At 46.8% G+C, this 20,455-nt stretch overlaps 1 protein-coding gene across 3 annotated transcripts; it reads right to left on the reverse strand.

Annotated features, from left to right (window-relative positions):
• Positions 1 to 4,940: 4,940 nt before the first annotated feature.
• Positions 4,941 to 15,028, reverse strand: LOC119364549. 3 transcript variants are annotated; one of them, XM_037630032.1, is made up of 21 exons: positions 14,847 to 15,028; positions 14,676 to 14,748; positions 14,466 to 14,588; positions 14,198 to 14,367; positions 13,429 to 13,587; positions 13,109 to 13,255; positions 12,888 to 12,951; positions 12,010 to 12,314; positions 10,668 to 10,796; positions 10,423 to 10,536; positions 10,253 to 10,339; positions 9,590 to 9,712; positions 9,366 to 9,459; positions 9,162 to 9,296; positions 8,922 to 9,056; positions 7,165 to 7,313; positions 6,961 to 7,092; positions 6,196 to 6,516; positions 5,802 to 5,942; positions 5,565 to 5,721; positions 4,941 to 5,375 (listed from the first exon to the last, which is right to left on the reverse strand). In XM_037630032.1, the coding sequence occupies exons 1-19, from the start codon at positions 14,931 to 14,933 to the stop codon at positions 5,808 to 5,810; spliced, it is 2,682 nt and encodes an 893-aa protein (XP_037485929.1). In that variant the 5' UTR covers positions 14,934 to 15,028; the 3' UTR covers positions 4,941 to 5,375; positions 5,565 to 5,721; positions 5,802 to 5,807. The 3 variants fall into 3 exon arrangements, with proteins under 3 accessions (XP_037485929.1, XP_037485928.1, XP_037485930.1); XM_037630031.1 differs by having other exon boundaries at positions 5,565 to 5,727; XM_037630033.1 differs by lacking the exon at positions 10,253 to 10,339 and having other exon boundaries at positions 5,565 to 5,727.
• Between the last annotated feature and the right edge of the window lie 5,427 nt (positions 15,029 to 20,455).

Consider the following 20,455-nt stretch of genomic DNA (forward strand, 5'->3'; position numbering starts at 1 on the left):
GGTATTTGCCCAGGAGACGGTTGAAGGCACCGACCCGGTAGGCGTCGAGTTGCTGAAAAAAGGCAGCAATAAGAACAAAAACAACATTCTAAAGATTCGACCCAACTACTACGTAGTTGGCCTGAACCTCGGGGGCTACACCCAGTGGGTGCGCTAGCGCGCCCCCACAAAGAAGAAGCTGCAGAAGAAGCTTACCAGCACGGCGCGCTCCAAATCTTGCGTCCGCTCCACCTCGGCCTGGGCGAAGGCTTCGAGTCGGTCCATCCGTCCGCGCAGGCGGCGGCTGACGGCGTCCATCGCTGCCTCCTCCTGGGTCTGCGGCCTGAAGACCACGGCGCTCCCGCTCTGCGCCGGCTGCGGCGCGGCGGTGCGACGTCCTCCTTCCGGGGCACCAGGGCATGCTCCCCGCTGGCCGCTCCCGCCGCGGCCAGCCCTTCCTTCGGCGCCCTCTCCGGTGCCACCGACGACCCGGACGCAGGGACGGCCTACGACGCCACCGCCGGCCCGGCAGCCGGGGTGGGTGGTGGCGCCTCCTCCGACACCGGCGGCGTCCCCTGCGGCGCCACCCGCGGCGCCTCCTCCAAGACGGCGCCATCGCCGCCTCCGCCGGCCCCCGCCCGCTCGACAGCGTCGACCCGCGGTGGGGTGTCGTCCTCCACCTCCACGACCTCCTGGTCGATGATCACCACGTCAGCCCGGCCTCCTCGGACACGCTCCCTCATCGACGACGGCTCGAAGACCGTAGCCGCCACCACCGTGCCCTCCAGCATCTCGCACCATGCCGGCTCCTCGCCGGCTCGCGCCCATGCCGCCGCAGCATCGGTCCAAGCCCGGACCGACGCTGCCTCCAGCTCCGCCTCGGCCCTGTTCCTGTCCCGCCAGGCCAGGCCTTCGGTGTCGGTCGGGTCCAGGCCGAGGTCTGGGTTGGTAGGCTCCTCCTCCTCGACCCGGTCGATGGGGTTGGACCGGCTCCTGCGGAACGCGGCCTCCTCGGCGGTCGCGGCATCCGCCGCCACCCTCACCAGCACGATCGGCGATCTGAAGAAGAAGACAAAATAAACAAAATCAAAGTCGGCTTGACTGCTCGGACGCAGACAGGAGAAGAAACTTACCCTTGCAGGACTGGGACGGGGGCCAGTCTCTCCTGCCCAGCGCCACGCTTCCTCTTGGCCGGCCTCGCGCTCCCGGCCGGGTCCGCCACGCGCTTCGGGGCCCAAGGCCGCGGCGCAACGCTATCCTTCCCATGCGGACAGCTCGGCGCCGCTCCGCGCGACGACCCGGCTCCGCCTGCGTCACCGCCTCCTCCAGCCAACGCCACTACATCAACAACCGGCGTCAGCATCGCCCGCGCCGTGTCGCGACCAACAACTCAAGAAACACAAAAGAGAAGGCAAGAAGGCAGGACTCACCCGCGCGACGCCCAGCGTCGGTGATGACCTCGGCCTCCTCCTCCCTGCCGTGGGCCGCGGGCTCCTCCGACGCCGCCCGCACCACCTGCGACGGAGCCCGGGTATAAGGGTGCTGGATGGCATTCAGAAGCACGTCCCGCATCGCGTCGGGGCGAACGAGGGATGCGTAGCAGCAAAGCAAGGAGACCAAATACTCACTAGAGGCGCCAGATTCGATTGGTTGTACGACGCCTTGTCGAACCGCCATTCGTCCCCAAGATTGGCCTTGGAGATGTCATTCACCCGACGCGCGATCTGGTCCGCCGACAGGCGCGGCCGCCCCCATGCGATTGGTGTCTTGGAGATCAGCCATCTCGCCGATGAGGTAGGTGCGCCGCTGCAACGGGAGGACCCGGCGCGTGATGAACACGGCGATGAGGTCGTTGCCGGTGAGCCCCTCCTACGTCTTCATCACCGCCACCCGCTCGCAGAGATTGAGAATCTCCTGCGACGGGTGCCTGGGGAAGTAGCCCCAGTTCATCTTCGCTCGCGGCGGCGGACGGCGAAGGCCGGAAGATTGATGCGGTCCGCACCCAAGTTGCAGACGTAGAAGAAGGAATTCTGCCACTTCTTGGCAAAATCCTCCAGCGGAATATTGGGGCAGTCCGCCCCCGACCGCTTCGAGATGACGGCGGCGCCGCAGTCAGCGAACTCTCCAGCCGTTGGCCCCTGCTACTTCAGGGAGAAGAGGCGCGCCCAGAGATCAATCATGGGCTCGACCCCCAGGTACCCCTCGCAGAGGGTGACGAAGCCTGATAGCTGGACGATGGCGCCAGCGCCGAGATGATGGGGCTGGATCCCGAAGAATCCATGAACGTGCGGAAGAAGGAGCTCGCCGGCAGCCCGAACCCATGCTCGAAATGCGGGAGGAAGACCACACGCTCCGTCCCCTGGGGCTGCGGCCTCTGCTCGCCGCGCGGCAGGCGGCCAACGACCTCCGTCTCCCGTGGCAAGCGCCGGGACGTGCGGAGATGGGTGATGTCCTCGACGGTGACAGTCAAGCCCATCCAGGAGCCCGACGACAGCGCCATCGATGAAGACAAGAAGAGGGAAGAAGATGGACGACGATGAGGCTCTGCTCGAAGCAACGGGGATCGCAACGCGGTGGTCGCAAGAAGCAGAGCAAGGGCGAAGAGGCAGGAGGGCGCGAGCGAGAATAATGTCCGCCCCCTCCTGCCCCCAATTTATAGCCCTCGATTTGAACATGGGGGAGTGGGATCGTATCCGCTCGCCTTTCCCACTACCCGCAATAAGTGCGCACGTACGCGCGCAGTAACTGCACGGGGAAGAGCAACCGACCCCCGAACACCGCAATAAATCCGCACGCGTGGGCCAAGGCACGCGGCGGCGGGCCCCAGCCCGTCGCCCAGTCCCGTCACGCGCGTGGCCTGCCAGGCCCCTCCGACTTCCAGGCACCACGTGGTGCCCGCACGAAGCCCGAGGGATTGCCCCAAGATTCGATGGACTCCTCGGTTCCCGACACCGCCGGGATGCCGCGATCCGGTTTCCAAAAAAACCGGCACACAGCGGGTGTTGCCGGACCCGGCGCTCGCGGAATTCGCCTTGCTTAAGGGGGAAACTGCGAAGGCCCTCCCATCCGAAGACGGCAGACCTTCACAGCTTCGGGGACTACTGTCGGGGGGATGAATCCCGGCCAGGCAACGGAACCCGGATCCTTTTCAAAAACAACGAGGCCGGCGTCGCCCCTCAAGCCGGCATGCGCTTGGCCGGGTCGCTCGACCCGGCCAGGCCCCGCGACCCGGTCGAACTCTCCACCCAGCCAGGCGCCTCGACTCGGCCTCGACAACCAGAACAAGACAGCCGAACTCGGCACGACCAAGGCTTCCTCAACAAGCCAGCTCCACCTGTGGCGTGCTCCGCAAACCAGCCACAGGTCAGCTCCCATACCATCCAGGCCGTACGATGGGACAAGTCTTCAGCCACTAATGACCAAGGCAACAGTGCCCCGCCAATGCCTCTGGTCAGCCGGACCGTGGCAACAGTGCCCCTCACCTACCGCTGACCAGGCCCGGCGTGGCAACAGTGCCCCCGTCGTCACTACTGACAACAGCAAGCGGCGACCCGACGGAGCGCCACTGTACACGACTCGACTCGGCCACACCCTGACGATCGATAAGACGGCGCATAGTCCCCCTAGGCACGCGGGGCCCGCACCTAGGGGAACCCGGCGAACCACAGGCCCCCAGCGGGTCCCAGCCCGGGTCCTCAGACGCTGACGATCCGGCCCCACCAACTTGTAACATTACCATTGTATCCCTCGAGGGTTGGCCTATAAAACCCCCCAGGAGCCCTCACGCATACGGGCAAGCAAGCAAGTAAGCTAGCAAGGATAGAGAAATTAGCCACCCGTCAGTAGAACCCATCGAGGAGAAGGAACAACCTAAGCCTTGGTCAGCCTTCCTTCTTCCTCCATACAGCTCCAGGAGCAACCTTGTACTGTCGCATATAAACCACACTCGGCAGGACTAGGGGTATTATCTCTCCGGAGAGCCCCGAACCTGGGTATGTCTTGTGTCCCACGCTCGCTCATGCCAACCCCGCCTCTGGAGCCCACCAATGCCCTCGAGCCTCCTCCTCTCTTTAGCCATCCCATGGCATCTGCCGTACACCCACCACGACAAACAGCGAGTCTAAATTTTATGCCTTTTATGACATTTCGTCCATTTCAAGTCTAAATGACGCCAGAAAAGACTCTTTTACCCCTCATGTGATATGTGTATGTGCGGGGCAGTAGCACACACATGCAGCATCAGTGCGAGGCAGTATCACACCGGTAGTAGCACATACACATGCAGCAACACACACCCGCACACACAACAGCGCAAAGTGGAGGAGGACGAAAAAAAATTAAGGTGAGGCGGCCCTTCACATAAGATCGCCACGCTCGCGCCAGCCGGCTGGCCACTAGAACCATCTATGCCAGCGCCTACCTCCGTTGCTTTGCCCGCCGTCCGACCGATGCCGCCGTAGTGGCGACTTGCGTAGTGTTTGTGCACTCGACGCCTTTTGTAAGTACGAGTAGGAAGTAGCAGGACCAGGCCCACGTAACTTGGCCCAAGCCTCACCAGGGACTGGATGCATACATACGAGTCAATGCAACGTACTGGTAAAAAATTACGCATAGGGCGACGCCCGAGCTCTCCCTACCGGGTCATGCAGCACACTTACAGACAGCAGAGCACACACACAGCAGCAGCACACACTGACACGCGCAGCAGCACGGACGCACGCAACAGCGCGCACATAGGTACACACACAGTAGCAAACACACAAGCAGCAGCACACACAGACATGCAGCAGTAGCACACACGTACGCGCGCGCGCGCACACGCGCGCACGCAAACATACCAATTGAGGGCAAAAGGGTATTTTTCAGGTGTCATATAGGCTTGAAATGGACAAAAGTGTTATAAAAGGCATAAAATTTAGACTCATTGTAAGATAGGGAAGAAATTATTTGTCAATATCAAATAAGACATAAAATTTAGACACGGTGTTAAATAAGGAATTTTCTCAAAGAAGCAATGCCGTGCCGAGGTGGGTAGTTCAGGCTGCTGAAAGCGCCACCAAATGCATTGAGGCCTCTCCTAGAAATAGTTTTCGCGAGATAAAAATGCAACAAAATAGGATCGAAAGAACTGAGATCAAAATTTCTGCATTTACATGGCAGTCAAGACTAACCTTAACATCTATGTAGTGATCACATCACACCGATTTTGGGGCAATCAGCTTGGGTAGAATAGTACACGACAAACAATTTCAAGGCATCACAAAGAAAGTCGCAACTTCTATCGTACAACTACTAATAACGAAAGTCAGAGCAATTTGAACTGTACTTCGCTGGAAGTCTTTGACTGGCAGTTCACATAGCACGAGAAACATCAACCGTACACCTTTTCTGACCACCTGCAATAAGATGATACTGCTGTCATTAAGAGAATACGCACATGATTGCTAAACAAGAACTGTTGGGAAAATGGAGGAATTTTGGTAGGCTAAATAATAAAACAGCCAGTACGACGTATCAATTGATTGACACCTGGTAGGCGTGTAACAGAATTAGTATATGATATGTTATCCAGCAGCATTTCTTACCTTTATCGGTAAGTAACAACCTTCAGTAGACTGCTGGTAACAGCTATGCTACAGATGTCAATGTGACTCTTAAAACGAAAAATGGTGCACATTCCCCAGCCCACCCTCTTCCATGGGCCCTCTATCCATTATCAGAACATATGAAGTCATCAGATGGCTGTGCCTGTCAGAAACAGATGAAAAGTTTAATTTGACAATAAAAAGTAAGAAGTGGCGAATCATAATGAAGTTACTCACATGACGTTATGTGGTGCTTGAAATCCCTTCAAGCTCACTTCTATCCCAACAGTTCAACTGCAATGCTTTGGTCTTGAGTTGCTCAAATGCAAATTTTAATTTCTGCTTTTGTCCATATGTTACATCAGGCAAATTAGAATCCTGCAGCAAGAATTCACTTAAATTAAAACCATTGCCAGTGTCCGAAGTCTAAATACATTTAGGAACTGCAAAGCAAAGCTACCCATGGTATCACAGAAACTATTATTAGAACAAGCCTATCTGAGCTACATTATTATTTTATGCTTTCAATCTCAAATTAACACATTATGAAACAAAAATGTTCTATTTGAAGGAAGCTCAAAGTATATCTATATGACTACCAAAGAAAGTGATTTGTGTCATCGTTGCTCACCAGCTGATGCCTTATATAATGCAGGATGCCTTTGATAGCCGTTTTACTCAAAGAAAGATTTGGATGGAGCCTCCGATCATTGAATAAGAAGACCAGTATGGTTGTGACAACACAAACTCGTTGTGAAAGCTCCCTTGGGTAATCTAAACTGGAGACAGATGAAAATCTATGCTCATCTGCTGCGAAGGATTTAAGCATCTCCAATGTGCAGCAGAGAACCTTGTCATTCTGTTCAAAAATGATTATGCAGGGCTTTATGAAGTATTGAAATAATCTTGTCTTATCAGATTGAAAGCCCACTTCATTTGTTTTTGACAAATCCTGCAGATGCATTATAACAGGGGGTGAAATTAATTCTCATCCACAACCAACAGTGGAGTGCAAAGAGAACACAAGGAGTTAATCAAGAAATGATGGTCAGGAGAAGCATGTGAATGATGGCACACCGCATGCTAATCAAATAAGTAATAAAGACAGTCATTAAATGCTCTTAGCATCAACCATATGGTCTGCGCTACCACCAGAAACACGGTCTATCAGTTAAGTAATATGTTCAAAATAGTAAATTATATTATGCCAAATATGTTTGTATGAGGTGACAGGGGTGTTCTAAACACCAAGACGTGCTCAATCTAACCACCATTTTGAATATCTTTACATATATAAGGCAATACATCTCTGTTAGGCTGAAAATTAGCTGGAAAATAATACTGGGTGCAATAAGCTTACAAATGTATCAACTTTGGAATACAGAAGGGTACTCACCAGAGCAGCGTCGACCAAGTAGCCAGCTATAAGCTTAATGAAATCTTCATTCATGAGCTTATTTGTTGCTGCATCGAGTGTAACAATAATTCTAAACAGACCATTCATGTTATGCAATGATGGTTTTCGTGCCTGCAGTAAAGCTAACATGAGTTCAATGGTTGTTGTGAGAGTACATCAAAGGAAACAGTTTCAAAAGCTCACAATCTCATTAGATAAATTATTCCACATCAATTCAAGGACCAGGGAGCCATCACCCATCTCAGATAAGTAAGTCAAAATTAAGTGATTCAAGGTCTTGAAAGTCTTCCAATTTGAGACCTTTTCGGCATCCTCCAGAGTACAGGACATACCTAAATCAATAAATTCAAAGGCAAGTGTCAGGAAAAAGTAAAAAATAATTAAAGTGCTCACATAACTATTCAAAAAGTAAACCTTAGCGAGGGCATAAAACATAGTTGGTCACAATGGCACATACACCCCTTGAGACCAAAAAAAAAAATTCAACTAAACTTCCTCTACCACCGTCTCGCCCCCTCCTACCCTCAATGTACACCGCATCCCCCACCTGCCAATCCCTCCTACAGGCAGCCGCCTCATCTAAACCCCTTCTCAGTCTCTCTTCATCTACCACCTTCACCTCTCACAGCAGCGGCAGCATACAAGTAGGTTCAGAGAGTATGCGAAGCAGCGAGGGGCCCGAGAGGTGACGGTGCAGGTAGTGATCCACTAAGAAGCACGGATACGGGGACGGAAGCACGGGGATACGCATACGGGGATACGGGATACGGCATTTTCCAAAAACAGCCATTCGGGGATACGGCGGGGTATATAAGTATTTAGAAAAATAAATATGAAAGTATATAGAAAAATAAATTTGAATTAAGATCTAATGAGAATTTTTTAGTACTGGATATATATTGTCTCCTTTCTATTCATGAAAGACTGAGAGCAGTCCACTCACAGCCCATGTAGCTGTCCGTCCACTTAGAGCCCATGTAGCTGTCCATCCACTTAGAGCCCATGTAAGGCCCAATTCCAGAAAACCCTAGACTAGTAGCACTCCAGCTGCTCCAGCCGACCCCAACCTCCCATTCTCGTACTCCCTTTCTCCAGCCGCCAGTGAAGAAAGGAAACGACAGCGCCGCCAAATCGGCAGCTTCCATCACCCATCTTCTTCCTCGCTGGCCACCACACTCCCCATCTTTCTTCCTGCCGGAGCTTCTTCCTTGTTGGCGGCCGCCTTGCCATCTTTCTCTACCAAGATCTCCTTCCTTGCTAGCAGCCATTGAGGTTACCTGCTTGACCATGGTTGCTATCGGGAGGATAACTGGGCAGCAGCATGGTCACTGGAGTCTGGCTGCCGAGTCCACGCCGTATCTAGGCCGTATCCCGATTTTATTTCTTTTTTTTTAATTCCAAAAAGATGGGATACTGCGGGATACGCGTATCCAGCCGTATCTGGGCGTATCCCCGTGTCCCCCCGTATCAGGACGGCAAATCGGCAGTTCTGGCCGTATCGGTGCTTTTTAGGTGATCCACTCATAACCCCATGCTTTGAAACTCGCCAGAATGAGCAATGAAGACGTTGCCTGCCACCATCTAAATATGTTGCATTATCACTGTGAGGTTGTTGCATTTTTCTCGGTACCATGAGGGTTGAAATGCAAAATCCAGATTGTATTTTATCATGAGGCTGCATTTCTATGTTTCAAGGATCATAGTGATACATCTTTTAAGTTTAAAGGAATATCTGCAATCTTTCAGAAGTTTTCCATTGTTTCTACTAAGAACCTGCCATTTTGTACTATTAAGTCTTGTCACCGACAATGACTATCATATTGTAGCCACTCCATAAAACATACAAAAATTCAGCCACATAATCAACTTAATAAGAGCAAACTTTACACTCCACTGGTACACATAAGTACATGCGAAAAAAGTATGTTGAGGGTACTCACCACAATTAACATTAAATCGTGCCATTAATAATGACAAGAAACTGAGTTGGTCTGTTATCTGCAGATTCCCAGCCTTGTATGTTGATTGTAGAACTTCAATAATCCTAATTAACATGAGGGACTCCAGCTTATCACCTGCATTATATAATTATATATTATCCACAAACCTCAATGCCTCAACGGGGAAGAATATAAATATGGTTGTGGAATAAAGTGGTATTGTTGCATAAAAATACTTACTTAAGCAACAACAGGCCAATGGCTCGATTGTGTCAGGGAGCAGACTGGAGAAGTAATAAAGGCATGAAATGACAAGTTCTTGGCAATCATGTGGAAGGCTAACAAAAGGCCCAACCTCTACTGTTCCAGATGATGCTGTTGGCAAAATGACATTAGCAAGATTAAAACAGAGGATAAAGATCTCTTGAAAAGTGGATTACTTACATTTAGTGCCAAATAACTGTATGAAGGGACGCAGGTTTCCAAACTCAGTTGTAGGGAAATACTGTCCGACTTTTAGGAGAAGCTCCAAAACAACCTACAATAGTTCATATCATCATAAATTACATAATTTATTGAGAAGGTTAACCGCAGATGTTCAGCCTGGTTATAATGACTGTTGACGAATAGTTTAACAGCTCTATACTGGACAAACAAATTCAACATACCTTTGTAACTGAGGGAGCTTTCTCAATTGATTGTAGTAATATTCTAGGAAGCTCGCCTATCCAAGCGCTACGATATTCCGCTAAGCCTAAATCAATTTCAGTAAACCATATCCGTGATTTCTCCTAAGCAAGGATAAAAGAAAGATGTTAGGAAACACACATCAGTACTCTGATGTTGTTTTTAGTTAAACATACAGAATGATTAAGTGCGGGGAAGTATCTAGTATTGGCCACACCACATATTGCCATGAAAAGATCACTAGAAAGAAACTCAAAACATATCTGCAGAAAAATGACTTGCAGGTTACCGACACTCAAATTTTCAAATGATCAACTCTCAACATGATTGGCTGGTGTTAGGACTTAGGAGGGAAAGAAGAAGTTTGCGGTGAGAGATGAATTTTGCCATGTTATTTTTCTTTCCGATTGATCATTCGTCAGAATTTATCTATTTTCGTTTCTCTACTTAGTGATGTGTTTGAACTCGCAATTATATGTTTTATAGAGTACAATATGACAACCTTAACCTTTTTAATCCATGCAGCAATTTTGTAATCCATATCAGAATTATGTACATGCTAGGCGAGCTATTTTTCTGGATGATTATATATATTACATCAAAATACATACAGAAGCAATTCAAGTTCCAATAAAGACACCTACAGGAAGTAGCATTTCTCCCACTACATCCAAATAGGGCAACATTAGCTTGCAATCCACCTTGGAATCTCTAAATGCATCTGTAAATGCCTGCAGTTCAATATACTCTTATTTTGATGAAGTTGCAAAATAACCAACATATTGACAGATCAGTAAAAGGAAATCAGCCATACCTCCAACAAATATCCTTTTGAGTCATCTGCACAATTGGCTATAAGACCCGGTATACAAGTTATAAGTGGACTCAAATGCGTTTCCATGAGATCCTTGTTGCGAAGTACTTTTGACTGATAAATCAAAAGAGATCACCAATCAGGAAAATATAATAATGAAATGGCAGAGGAAAAATCAGAAGACGTCTAAGATTTATGGGCAACAATACACATCAGTTGTTGAAACTGTTCAAACCACAGATAACCTTTGCAAATAAAGAAGATACAAACTGGCATAACTCCTCAGCTGGAAACATTGTATCGTCCACATATGTGCTCAAGCACAAAAAGAGTTCAGCAATTTTCAGATTGAAGACGAAAAATCTGTCATCTCCCTGCCATGAGAAACACAACTTCGTAAGAGCCGAGATAAGCTGTGATCAAAATGTTTGTTATAGCAAAAACCTTCTGAAGAAAGCACGATTAAATGTCTCATGTTAACACAAGAACACCGACACTCTTAAACATCACAAGTCAACACTTAAGTACAAAAGCATATCATTACCAACAAACTAAACACCAAGTGTTCTGTATACATTAACGCAATAGAAATACACAAACATTCTATCCACTAATCCACAAATAGGACCATCAACTTTATGTGCCATTTGGAACAAAGGAAAAACATAAGAATTTTGGAGGATTGAGTTCCCATAGAAATGTTTCCTAACAGGGCGTCAGAAGAAAGGAATTGACTCATAAGGAGACCATCCCATAAATTTTGGGTAAGGTGTCTCAATTTCATGTGCTTCCCCTGTCTGACATCCAAACAGCAACCTTTTTTTTGCTTCAAACAAAAGAACAGCAACTTTTAAGTCTTCCTAGGTTTCAGCATTTTGAAAGACAGGCCTGGCGCAGTGGTGAAGTACTCCCCACTTGCGCCAAGAGGTCCTGCGTTCGACGCAGCCTCTCTGCATTGCACTGTGCATGGATAAGGCTTGCCTCGTATAATCCTTCCCCAGAGCCCACCTAGTGTGGGAGCGCTTCTAGCACTAGGTCTGTCCTTTAGGTTTCAGCATTTTTCATCTTGTAGGAATCTGGAAAACATAACATCCAGGCCTCCTTTGGTTTGTAGGAATTTCATAGGACTTCTATAGGATAGGATTTTCAAAGGAAGAATTCCTTTGGAGCCCTTTGGTTTGTAGGAATGGATTGCTATTCCTATGTAGGATAGGAACCAATCCTTCACATTTCAAAGGAAAAAAAATAGCCTAGACTCAATGTTAAAATTCCTATCCTATGCATCAAATGACATCTCTTTCCCTGTAGGAATTGAAGATACATGTCATTTCACTTCCTATGATTTTCCTATTCCTATGATATTCCTATCCTATGAACCAAAGGAGGCCCCAAATTCCGGTGCTCTTCCAAGTCCTAAGGTCACATGTTCTAACGAGACCATTAAGGAATCCTATAGGATTCCATTACCTCCTAGTCAACTTATGTTGGATTTATTCAGCAATTTGTTCTGATCCCTCCAAAGCTACAAAATCAAACCATACAATGTTTTGCTCTAATAGTTAGTAATTAGCAGGAACAACTTTATACCTTCTCATGAAACAAGCGTTTCACTCCCCATAATTTCTTTAGATATACCAACACAGAACTATTCAGCCAATCAGGCCCAAGCTGAGTTTTTGATCTACCAAATTCCATCTGAGATTTCTTTGCCTCGTGAATAAATGTTGTACATATTAGATGCAGACAATGAAGGGCTGATAATAACGCTTCACTTGACTGAGCATCATTAGCTGGCTTTGCACAGATTTCTGAAGCTGAAACCTCTATCGAATTAACGAGAATTCGGATGAGGTTCTGAAGTTTCATTAGTACATCAGATGTTGCAAATGCTCCTGCAATGCAGTGAGTGAATAAGACAATAATAATAATAAGGATAAAATTACAGAAGAACATAACCAAAAGTAGCAAATAGTCAGGTAAGATGTGTCATGTGTATCTACAACAAGATAAGAAAATATGCTGCTATAGGGCTGTAATAGCTGTTTATGCTATCATCCATAAAAAAATGCCATTTCTTACAGTTTTGCTCTTACTTCATATTCCAAATCCAACTAAACTACCCAAATCAAGTATATGTCAGTTAAGTCTCCTGAACTTTCAGATCTGCTGATCATAACGAAAACAGAAAATGCCCCTTCTCAAAAGCTATCCAATAATTAGTATTCGTAGTTCACTTATTTCGTGACCAGGTTAGCACTTAGCAGACAATGTTGAAGTGTTAAATATCTAGGGAGCTGAGTGCTCAAGCGCCTAAGTATTGGGGTTTATCTGATCATGTTACAACTAAGTCCACAGTCAGTGTTATTTGTTCCTTAAAACTTTTAAATGTGGCAGCATGGTGGAGCTGCACAAATTTCATTGCAATTAAGGAAGCAACAAATGAGGATGGTGTTTACAAGACTTACCACTTCCAGGGTTATCTTCGTCAAGAGTAGGTTTCCAAAGTTCTCCCATAGGACGGTTATGAACCTGTAGATCACGAGCAAAGTTTCGATCATTACAATATAAATGTTTCTACATTTCAGAACATGTGCACTTGCTATTTCACCAAGTTCGCCATCACAGTTCCAGGTGCAGGAAGAAAAATTCGAAGGAAGAAAAGATTCAGCTTGCTAACTGCACGAACCAGTCGATTTGATGCATCACCATTTTCCGTCACACGAGCAACCAAGGAAAGACAGTGGGCAAGCCCGGCAAGGACACTGTTAAGTTTACTCTTATCCTGCAGATGGATTCTGTCGTTGCTCAGTACAGCAACGAAGTTATTGAAAGCCTGTAAGAAGGAATGGTGCAAAAGAAATTATTAATTGGTAATGAATATGGCCAATTACATACCTAACAGGAACGACAATCAGTCTGAATGCATTTCTAACAAACTAGACTTCATTAGCACACAAGCAAGGATTCAACTTTCAACACATCAATACATGACTGAACTCCACTGACCTGTTCAGCATATCTGGGAAAAGAGGATGGGAAATTGAGGACCACGAGCTCCAAAAACCTGAAAGCCATTAACTGGATATCCATAGATAGGTGTGTCATTCCATTCAAAACATTTGCCATCAACAGAGATAGTGTACTGCGGGTAGACATTGCATTGTCCTGTAATAAACAGAAAAATATCACATGATCACATCTGAAGCCAAGAAAATAGGAGTAGGTATAGAAAACTGGAGCAGGTCAAAAGACTAATAACTAATAATATAAGATACTAAAAATATGGCATATATGAGCTTATACTATTTAGAAGAGACTCCAGGGTCTGCGAAACAAAATAACACTAGATGGGTGCTTCATTGTTTGGAGCACATTAAAAAATTATCACTGATTATCAAGTTTTCAACAAATAGGGTTCCAAATTATATTTGCATATGCAGTCAATAAGCACCTACATTATACTCTGCAAAGAAAGAAAAAGAAGAAGGAAAGTTTAGTGCTTCATTGTTTGGAGCACCTCAAAGGATTATCACTGATCATCAAATTTGTAGAAATGGTGCTTCAATTTATATTTGCAGATGCAGTCAATATCAATAAGCAGGCTAGTACATTATGGTTCATGAAGAAAAAAATCATCACATGATCGAGTCTCAGTTTGCACCCTGTACATATAAGGTGATGCAAAAGGCTAAACATAATATCTTCATTGCTAAAATAAATGTTTTCTGATCATCCCAGCAGCACATTAGGTCGCAGAGAGGAGGGGGGGTTGTACCTCCTTCAAGGATGGGAATACAAGAGACTGCAGTAAACTGTACAACGAGTCACGAACCACCTTGTCACTGTCACATATCCGTTCCTGCAGCTTCTCAATCATAGCAACCTTGTGCAGTTTAAGCTCCGCTGGATGCTTGGTGACAAGATCCTTTATTCCGTTCATTGCAGCTACAACAACAAAAAACAGCGTATTCCCCATGAGCTGCTGTGTACAGAGTGTATTGGGCGTCCCAATGCGCCGGTGTAGAGGGTAATGGGCAACTCACCTCGCCGCACTTTGGGATTGTAGTGCACCGTCTGCTGTAGGAGCTCCCGCAGCGTGAGCCCGCGCTTGTTCACCGCCATGCCCGCCCTCTCCGACGCCATGGTCTGCTCCGGCAGCACGATCACTGCACGAGAAAAGCAACCCTAGTTAAGCGCCTCCACACGTCAGAAACAATTTACTACTAGCAACGAAGCAATGTGGCTCGACTCACTTTTGGACTTGATTTCCGTGTTGGTGGCGTTCTTCGGCGGCGGGAGCTTGCGCCCTACCTTGTGCTTGTACTTCTGCGAACCATCAAGAGCTTAAACGGTTAGCATCGGCGGTGGCTCCGAGCGGAGACTGGGGGCTGGGGAGCGCTTCAGGGGACGGTCGCGGTGGTTACCTTGAAGTCGACGCCGCCGCGCTGCTTCGGCTTGGACTTGGCCTTGGGCTTCTTCGACGCCGAGGCGCCGCCCGTTGGTCGTCCCATGGCGCGGGTCGGTGGGGTTGCTCGGGACCGGAGGCGGCTGGGGAAGGAGGAGGCGGCGGCGGCGGCAGAGGCAGAAGATATGCGAATAGCGAAGAAGTGTTGTAGTCGACGGGGAAAGCGAGGACAAAGAAACGAGGCCCGGTATAAGGCCCAGTTGACCAGTTTGCCCCGCCAGTCAGGCCGGCCCTCTTATGTGCAGGCCCGCTTCTTCTTTGCTTATTTCCTAAAAAATACTTCTTCTCTGCTTTGTTTCTTGGAGATTTTGTTTTTTTCTTGCAGGAAAAACTTCCAACCTATTCATCATCAATCATGGTAGTACAACAAACACAATAAATAATAAAAAATACATCAAGATCCGTAGACCACCTAGCAACGACTACAAGCACTGAAGCGAGCCGAAGGCGCGCCGCTGTCATCGCCCCCCCCCCCCTCGCTGGAGCCGACCAAAACTTGTTATAGTAGACAACCGGGAAGTCATCATGCTAAGGCCCCATAGGACCAACGCAACAGAACAACAACCGTGGCCAATGAAAATTAGCATAGACCAGAAGGGTCCAAACTGAAGACACACGAATATAGACGAGCAATGACCAGATCCGAGCAAAACCACCAAAGACAAATCCGCCGGAGACACACCTTCACACACCCAACGATGATGCGAGACGCACCATCGGAACGGGTGCTAGGCAGGGAGAACCTTATTCATCTATAGGGAGCCACCGCCGTCACGGCTTCCTGAGCAGGACACAAACCCTAACAAAATTCGAAGAAAAATCTAAAATGAAGCCCTCCCACCGACAATGCCCGTGATCCACTACGGCCCGATGGCCCTAAGGCCACCGGAGATGAGGCGGGCAGGCGGCGGCGCCAAACCTACCTTTTTGGGAAGGCGGTGGTTGTGCGTCGTAGCAAAATACCCACATAATGTTTGCACTTGGGGTTTTCGTTTTTGAGAGCAACTAACCGGGTACTCCTTGTGGGAGCCCCACAAGTGAAGCACTATTGGCCGCCGCCAGATGTTGCATGCGATGCTCCTAATGACCTTTTTATTTTATTTTTCTGTACGTGTTTTTGGGGTTTAGATGTTTTTTCCGAGTTTTTTTGGCCTTTTGGTTTTTGCCCGGTTTTCCTTAGGTTTTTGAGAGAAAAACTTGCCCGTAAAAACGCAACTTTTTGCTTCCGCGAGGGACACATATTTGCTTTCTATGGAGGCACAGGTTTACTTCCGCGAGCTGTTTTTTTAACTATGACCATAGAACAATTGTTCTACGGTATTTTCATATATATAAAATTATATTTACAAAAAGCATTACATGGGGTGAACCACCCAATACCAGTTCTAGGCAACATTTGGATCAAATTATAGGTTATGTTCTATCCAATGTTCAATCTGTAATACTTTGTCTTGCTTAGCTCTAAGCTTGACATTCTGTAGTCCTTCCTTGAGATAGTTGTTGGGGAACGTAGTAATTTTAAAAAGATTCCTACGATCACGCAAGATCTATCTAGGTGATGCATAGCAACTAGAGGGGAGAGTGTGTCCACGTACCCTCGTAGACCGAAAGCGGAAGCATTTGAATAACGCGGTTGATGTAGTCGAACTTCTTCGTGATCCAACCGATCAAGTACCGAACGTATGGCACCTCCACGTTCAGCACACGTTCAACTCGATGACGTCCCTCGTGCTCTTGATCCAGTTGAGGACAAAGGTGAGATCCGTCAGCACGACGGCATGGCGATGGTGATGATGATGTTACCGGCGTAGGGCCTCACCTAAGCACTACGATGGTATGATCGAGGTGTGTAACTGTGGAGGGGGGCACCACACACGGTTAAGAGAAACTTGTGTATTCTAGGGTGCTCCCTGCCCCCGTATATAAAGGAGCAAGGGGGAGGACGGTCGGCCCCTAGGGCGCGCCCTAAGAGAGAAGTCCTACTAGAACTACTAGTCCTAGTAGGATTCCACCACAAGGGAGAAGGGCGAAGGAAAGGAAAGGGAGAGGGAGTAGGAAAGGGGGGCGCCCCCCTTCCCTTGTCTTATTCAGACTCCAAGGGGAGGGCGCGGCCTGCCCTAGCCGCCATCCTCTCTCTCCACTAAGGCCCATGGTGGCCCATTAGTTCCCTGGGGAGGGTTCCGGTAACCCCTCCGACACTCCGGTTTTACCCGAAACTATCCGGAACTCTTTCGGTGTCTGAATAACATGGTCCAATATATCAATCTTTATGTATCAATCATTTCGAGACTACTCGTCACATCCCTGATCTCATCCAGGACTCCGAACAAACTTCGGTCATCGAAAACATATAACTCACAATACATATCGTCATCGAAAACATATAACTCACAATACATATCGTCATCGAACGTTAAGCGTGCGGACCCTACGGGTTCAAGAACTATGTAGACATGACCGAGACACGTCTCTGGTCAATAACCAATAGCGGAACCTGGATGCTCATATTGGCTCCCACATATTCTACGAAGATCTTTATCGGTCAAACTGCATAACAACATACGTTGTTCCCTTTGTCATCGGTATGTTACTTACCCGAGATTCGATCGTCGGTATCATCATACCTAGTTCAATCCCGTTATCGGCAAGTCTCTTTACTCGTTCCGTAATGCTTCATCCCGCAACTAACTCATTAATCACATTGCTTGCAAGACTTATAGTAATGAGCATTACTGAGAGGGCCCAGAGATACCTCTCTGAAACACGAAGTGACAAATCCTAATCTCAATCTATGCCAACCCAAAAAACACCTTTGGAGACACCTGTAGAGCACCTTTATAATCACTCATTTGTGTTGTGATGTTTGGTAGCACACAAAGTGTTACTCCGATATTCGGGAGTTGCATAATCTCATAGTCTGAGGAACGTGTATAAGTCATGAAGAAAGCAGTAGCAATGAAACTATAACGATCATAATGCTAAGCTAATGGATGGGTCATGTCCATCACATCATTCTCCTAATGATGTGATCCCGTTCATCAAATGACAACACATGTCCATGGTTAGGAAACTTAACCATCTTTGATTAACGAGCTAGTCAAGTAGAGGCATACTAGGGACATTATGTTTTGTCTATGTATTCACACATGTACTAAGTTTCCGGTTAATAAAATTCCAGCATGAATAATAAAAATTTATCATGAAATAAGGAAATAAATAATAATTTTATTATTGCCTCTAGGGCATATTTCCTTCAGTCTCCCACTTGCACTAGAGTCAATAATCTAGATTACAAAGTAATGATTCTAACACCCATGGAGTTTTGGTGCGGATCATGTTTTGCTCGTGGAAGAGGCTTAGTCAACGGGTCTGCAACATTTAGATCCGTATGTATCTTGCAAATCTCTATGCCCCCCTCCGACACTTGATGACTGATGGAATTGAAGCGTCTCTTAATGTTCTTGGTTCTCTTGTGAAATCTGGATTCCTTTGCCAATGCAATTGCACCAGTATTGTCACAAAAGATTTTCATTGGACCCGATGCACTAGGTATGACACCTAGATCGGATATGAACTCCTTCATTCAATCTCCTTCATTTGCTGCTTCAGAAGCAGCAATGTACTCTGCTTCACACGTAGATCCCGCCACGACGCTCTGCTTGGAACTGCACCAACTGACAGCTCCTCCATTCAATAAAAATATGTATCCGGATTGTGACTTAGAGTCATTCGGATCAGTGTCAAAGCTTGCATCGACGTAACCGTTTACGACGAGCTCTTTGTCACCTCCATAAACGGGAAACATATCCTTATTCCTTTTCAGGTATTTCAGGATGTTCTTGACCATTGTCCAGTGCTCTACTCCGGGATTACTTTGGTACCTTCCTGCTATGCTTATAGCAAGGCACACATCAGGTCTAGTACACAACATTGCATACATGATAGAACCTATGGCTGAAGCATAGGGAATGACTTTCATTTTCTCTCTATCTTCTACAGTGGTCGGGCTTTGAGTCTGACTCAACTTCACACCTTGTAACACAGGCAAGAACCCTTTCTTTGATTGGTCCATTTTAAACTTCTTCAAAACTTTATCAAGGTATGTGCTTTGTGAAAGTCCAATTAAGCGTCTTGATCTATCTCTATAGATCTTGATGCCCAATATGTAAGCAGCTACACCGAGGTCTTTCATTGAAAAACTCTTATTCAAGTATCCCTTTATGCTATGAAGAAATTCTATATCATTTCCAATCAGCAATATGTCATCCACATATAATATTAGAAATGCTATAGAGCTCCCACTCACTTTCTTGTAAATACAGGCTTCTCCAAAAGTTTGTATAAAACCATATGCTTTGATCACACTATCAAAGCGTTTATTCCAACTCTGAGAGGCTTGCACCAGTCCATAAATGAATCGCTGGAGCTTGCACACTTTGTTAGCACCCTTTGGATTGACAAAACCTTCTGGTTGCATCATATACAACTCTTCTTCCAGAAATCCATTCAGGAATGCGGTTTTGACATCCATTTGCAAAATTTCATAATCATGAAATGCAGCAATTGCTAGCATGATTCGGACAGACTTAAGCATCGCTACGGGTGAGAAAGTCTCATCATAGTCAACTCCTTGAACTTGTCGAAAACCTTTCGCAACAAGTCGAGCTTTGTAGACAGTAACATTACCGTCAGCGTTGGTCTTCTTCTTGAAGATCCATCTATTTTCTATGGCTTGCCGATCATCGGGCAAGTCCCACAAAGTCCCCACTTTGTTCTCATACATGGATCCCATCTCAGGTTTCATGGCCTCAAGCCATTTCGCGGAATCTGGGCTCATCATCGCTTCCTCATAGTTCATAGGTTCACCATGGTCTGAAGTTTCATGATCATCATCATTAGCTTCCTCGCTAATTGGTGTAGGAATCACTAGAACCGATTTCTGTGATGAACTACTTTCCAATAAGTGAGAAGGTACAATTACCTCATCAAGTTCTACTTTCCTCCGACTCACTTCTTTTGAGAGAAACTCCTTCTCTAGAAAAGATCCATTCTTAGCAACAAATATCTTGCCTTCGGATCTGTGATAGAAGGTGTACCCAACAGTCTCATTTGGGTATCCTATGAAGACACACTTCTCTGATTTGGGTTCGAGCTTATCAGGTTGAAGTTTTTTCACATAAGCATCACAACCCCAAACTTTAAGAAATGACAGCTTTGGTTTCTTGCCAAACCACAGTTCATAAGGCGTCATCTCAACAGATTTTGATGGTGCCCTATTTAAAGTGAATGCAGCCGTCTCTAAAGCATAACCCCAAAACGATAGAGGTAAATTAGTAAGAGACATCATAGATCGCACCATATCCAATAAAGTACGGTCACGACGTTCGGACCCACCATTTCGCTGTGGTGTTCCAGGTGGCGTAAGCTGTGAAACTATTCCACATTGTTTCAAATGAAGATCAAACTCGTAACTCAAATATTCACCTCCACGATCAGATCGTAGAAACTTTATTTTCTAGTTACGATGATTTTCCACTTCACTCTGAAATTCTTTGGACTTTTCAAATG

Source organism: Triticum dicoccoides, chromosome 2B, assembly GCF_002162155.2.
Source record: "Triticum dicoccoides isolate Atlit2015 ecotype Zavitan chromosome 2B, WEW_v2.0, whole genome shotgun sequence".
Taxonomy (NCBI): domain Eukaryota; kingdom Viridiplantae; phylum Streptophyta; class Magnoliopsida; order Poales; family Poaceae; genus Triticum; species Triticum dicoccoides.

Bases quoted from the DNA above. Each gene is read 5' to 3' on its own strand.
- LOC119364549 (XM_037630032.1), bottom strand. From the start codon at position 14,933: ATGGGACGACCAACGGGCGGCGCCTCGGCGTCGAAGAAGCCCAAGGCC. The intron at 14,589-14,675 runs GTGAGTCGAGCC...TTTCTCGTGCAG, and splicing joins CACGGAAATCAAGTCCAAAA to TGATCGTGCTGCCGGAGCAG. The intron at 12,315-12,887 runs GTAAGTCTTGTA...ACTGCATTGCAG, and splicing joins CGAAGATAACCCTGGAAGTG to GAGCATTTGCAACATCTGAT.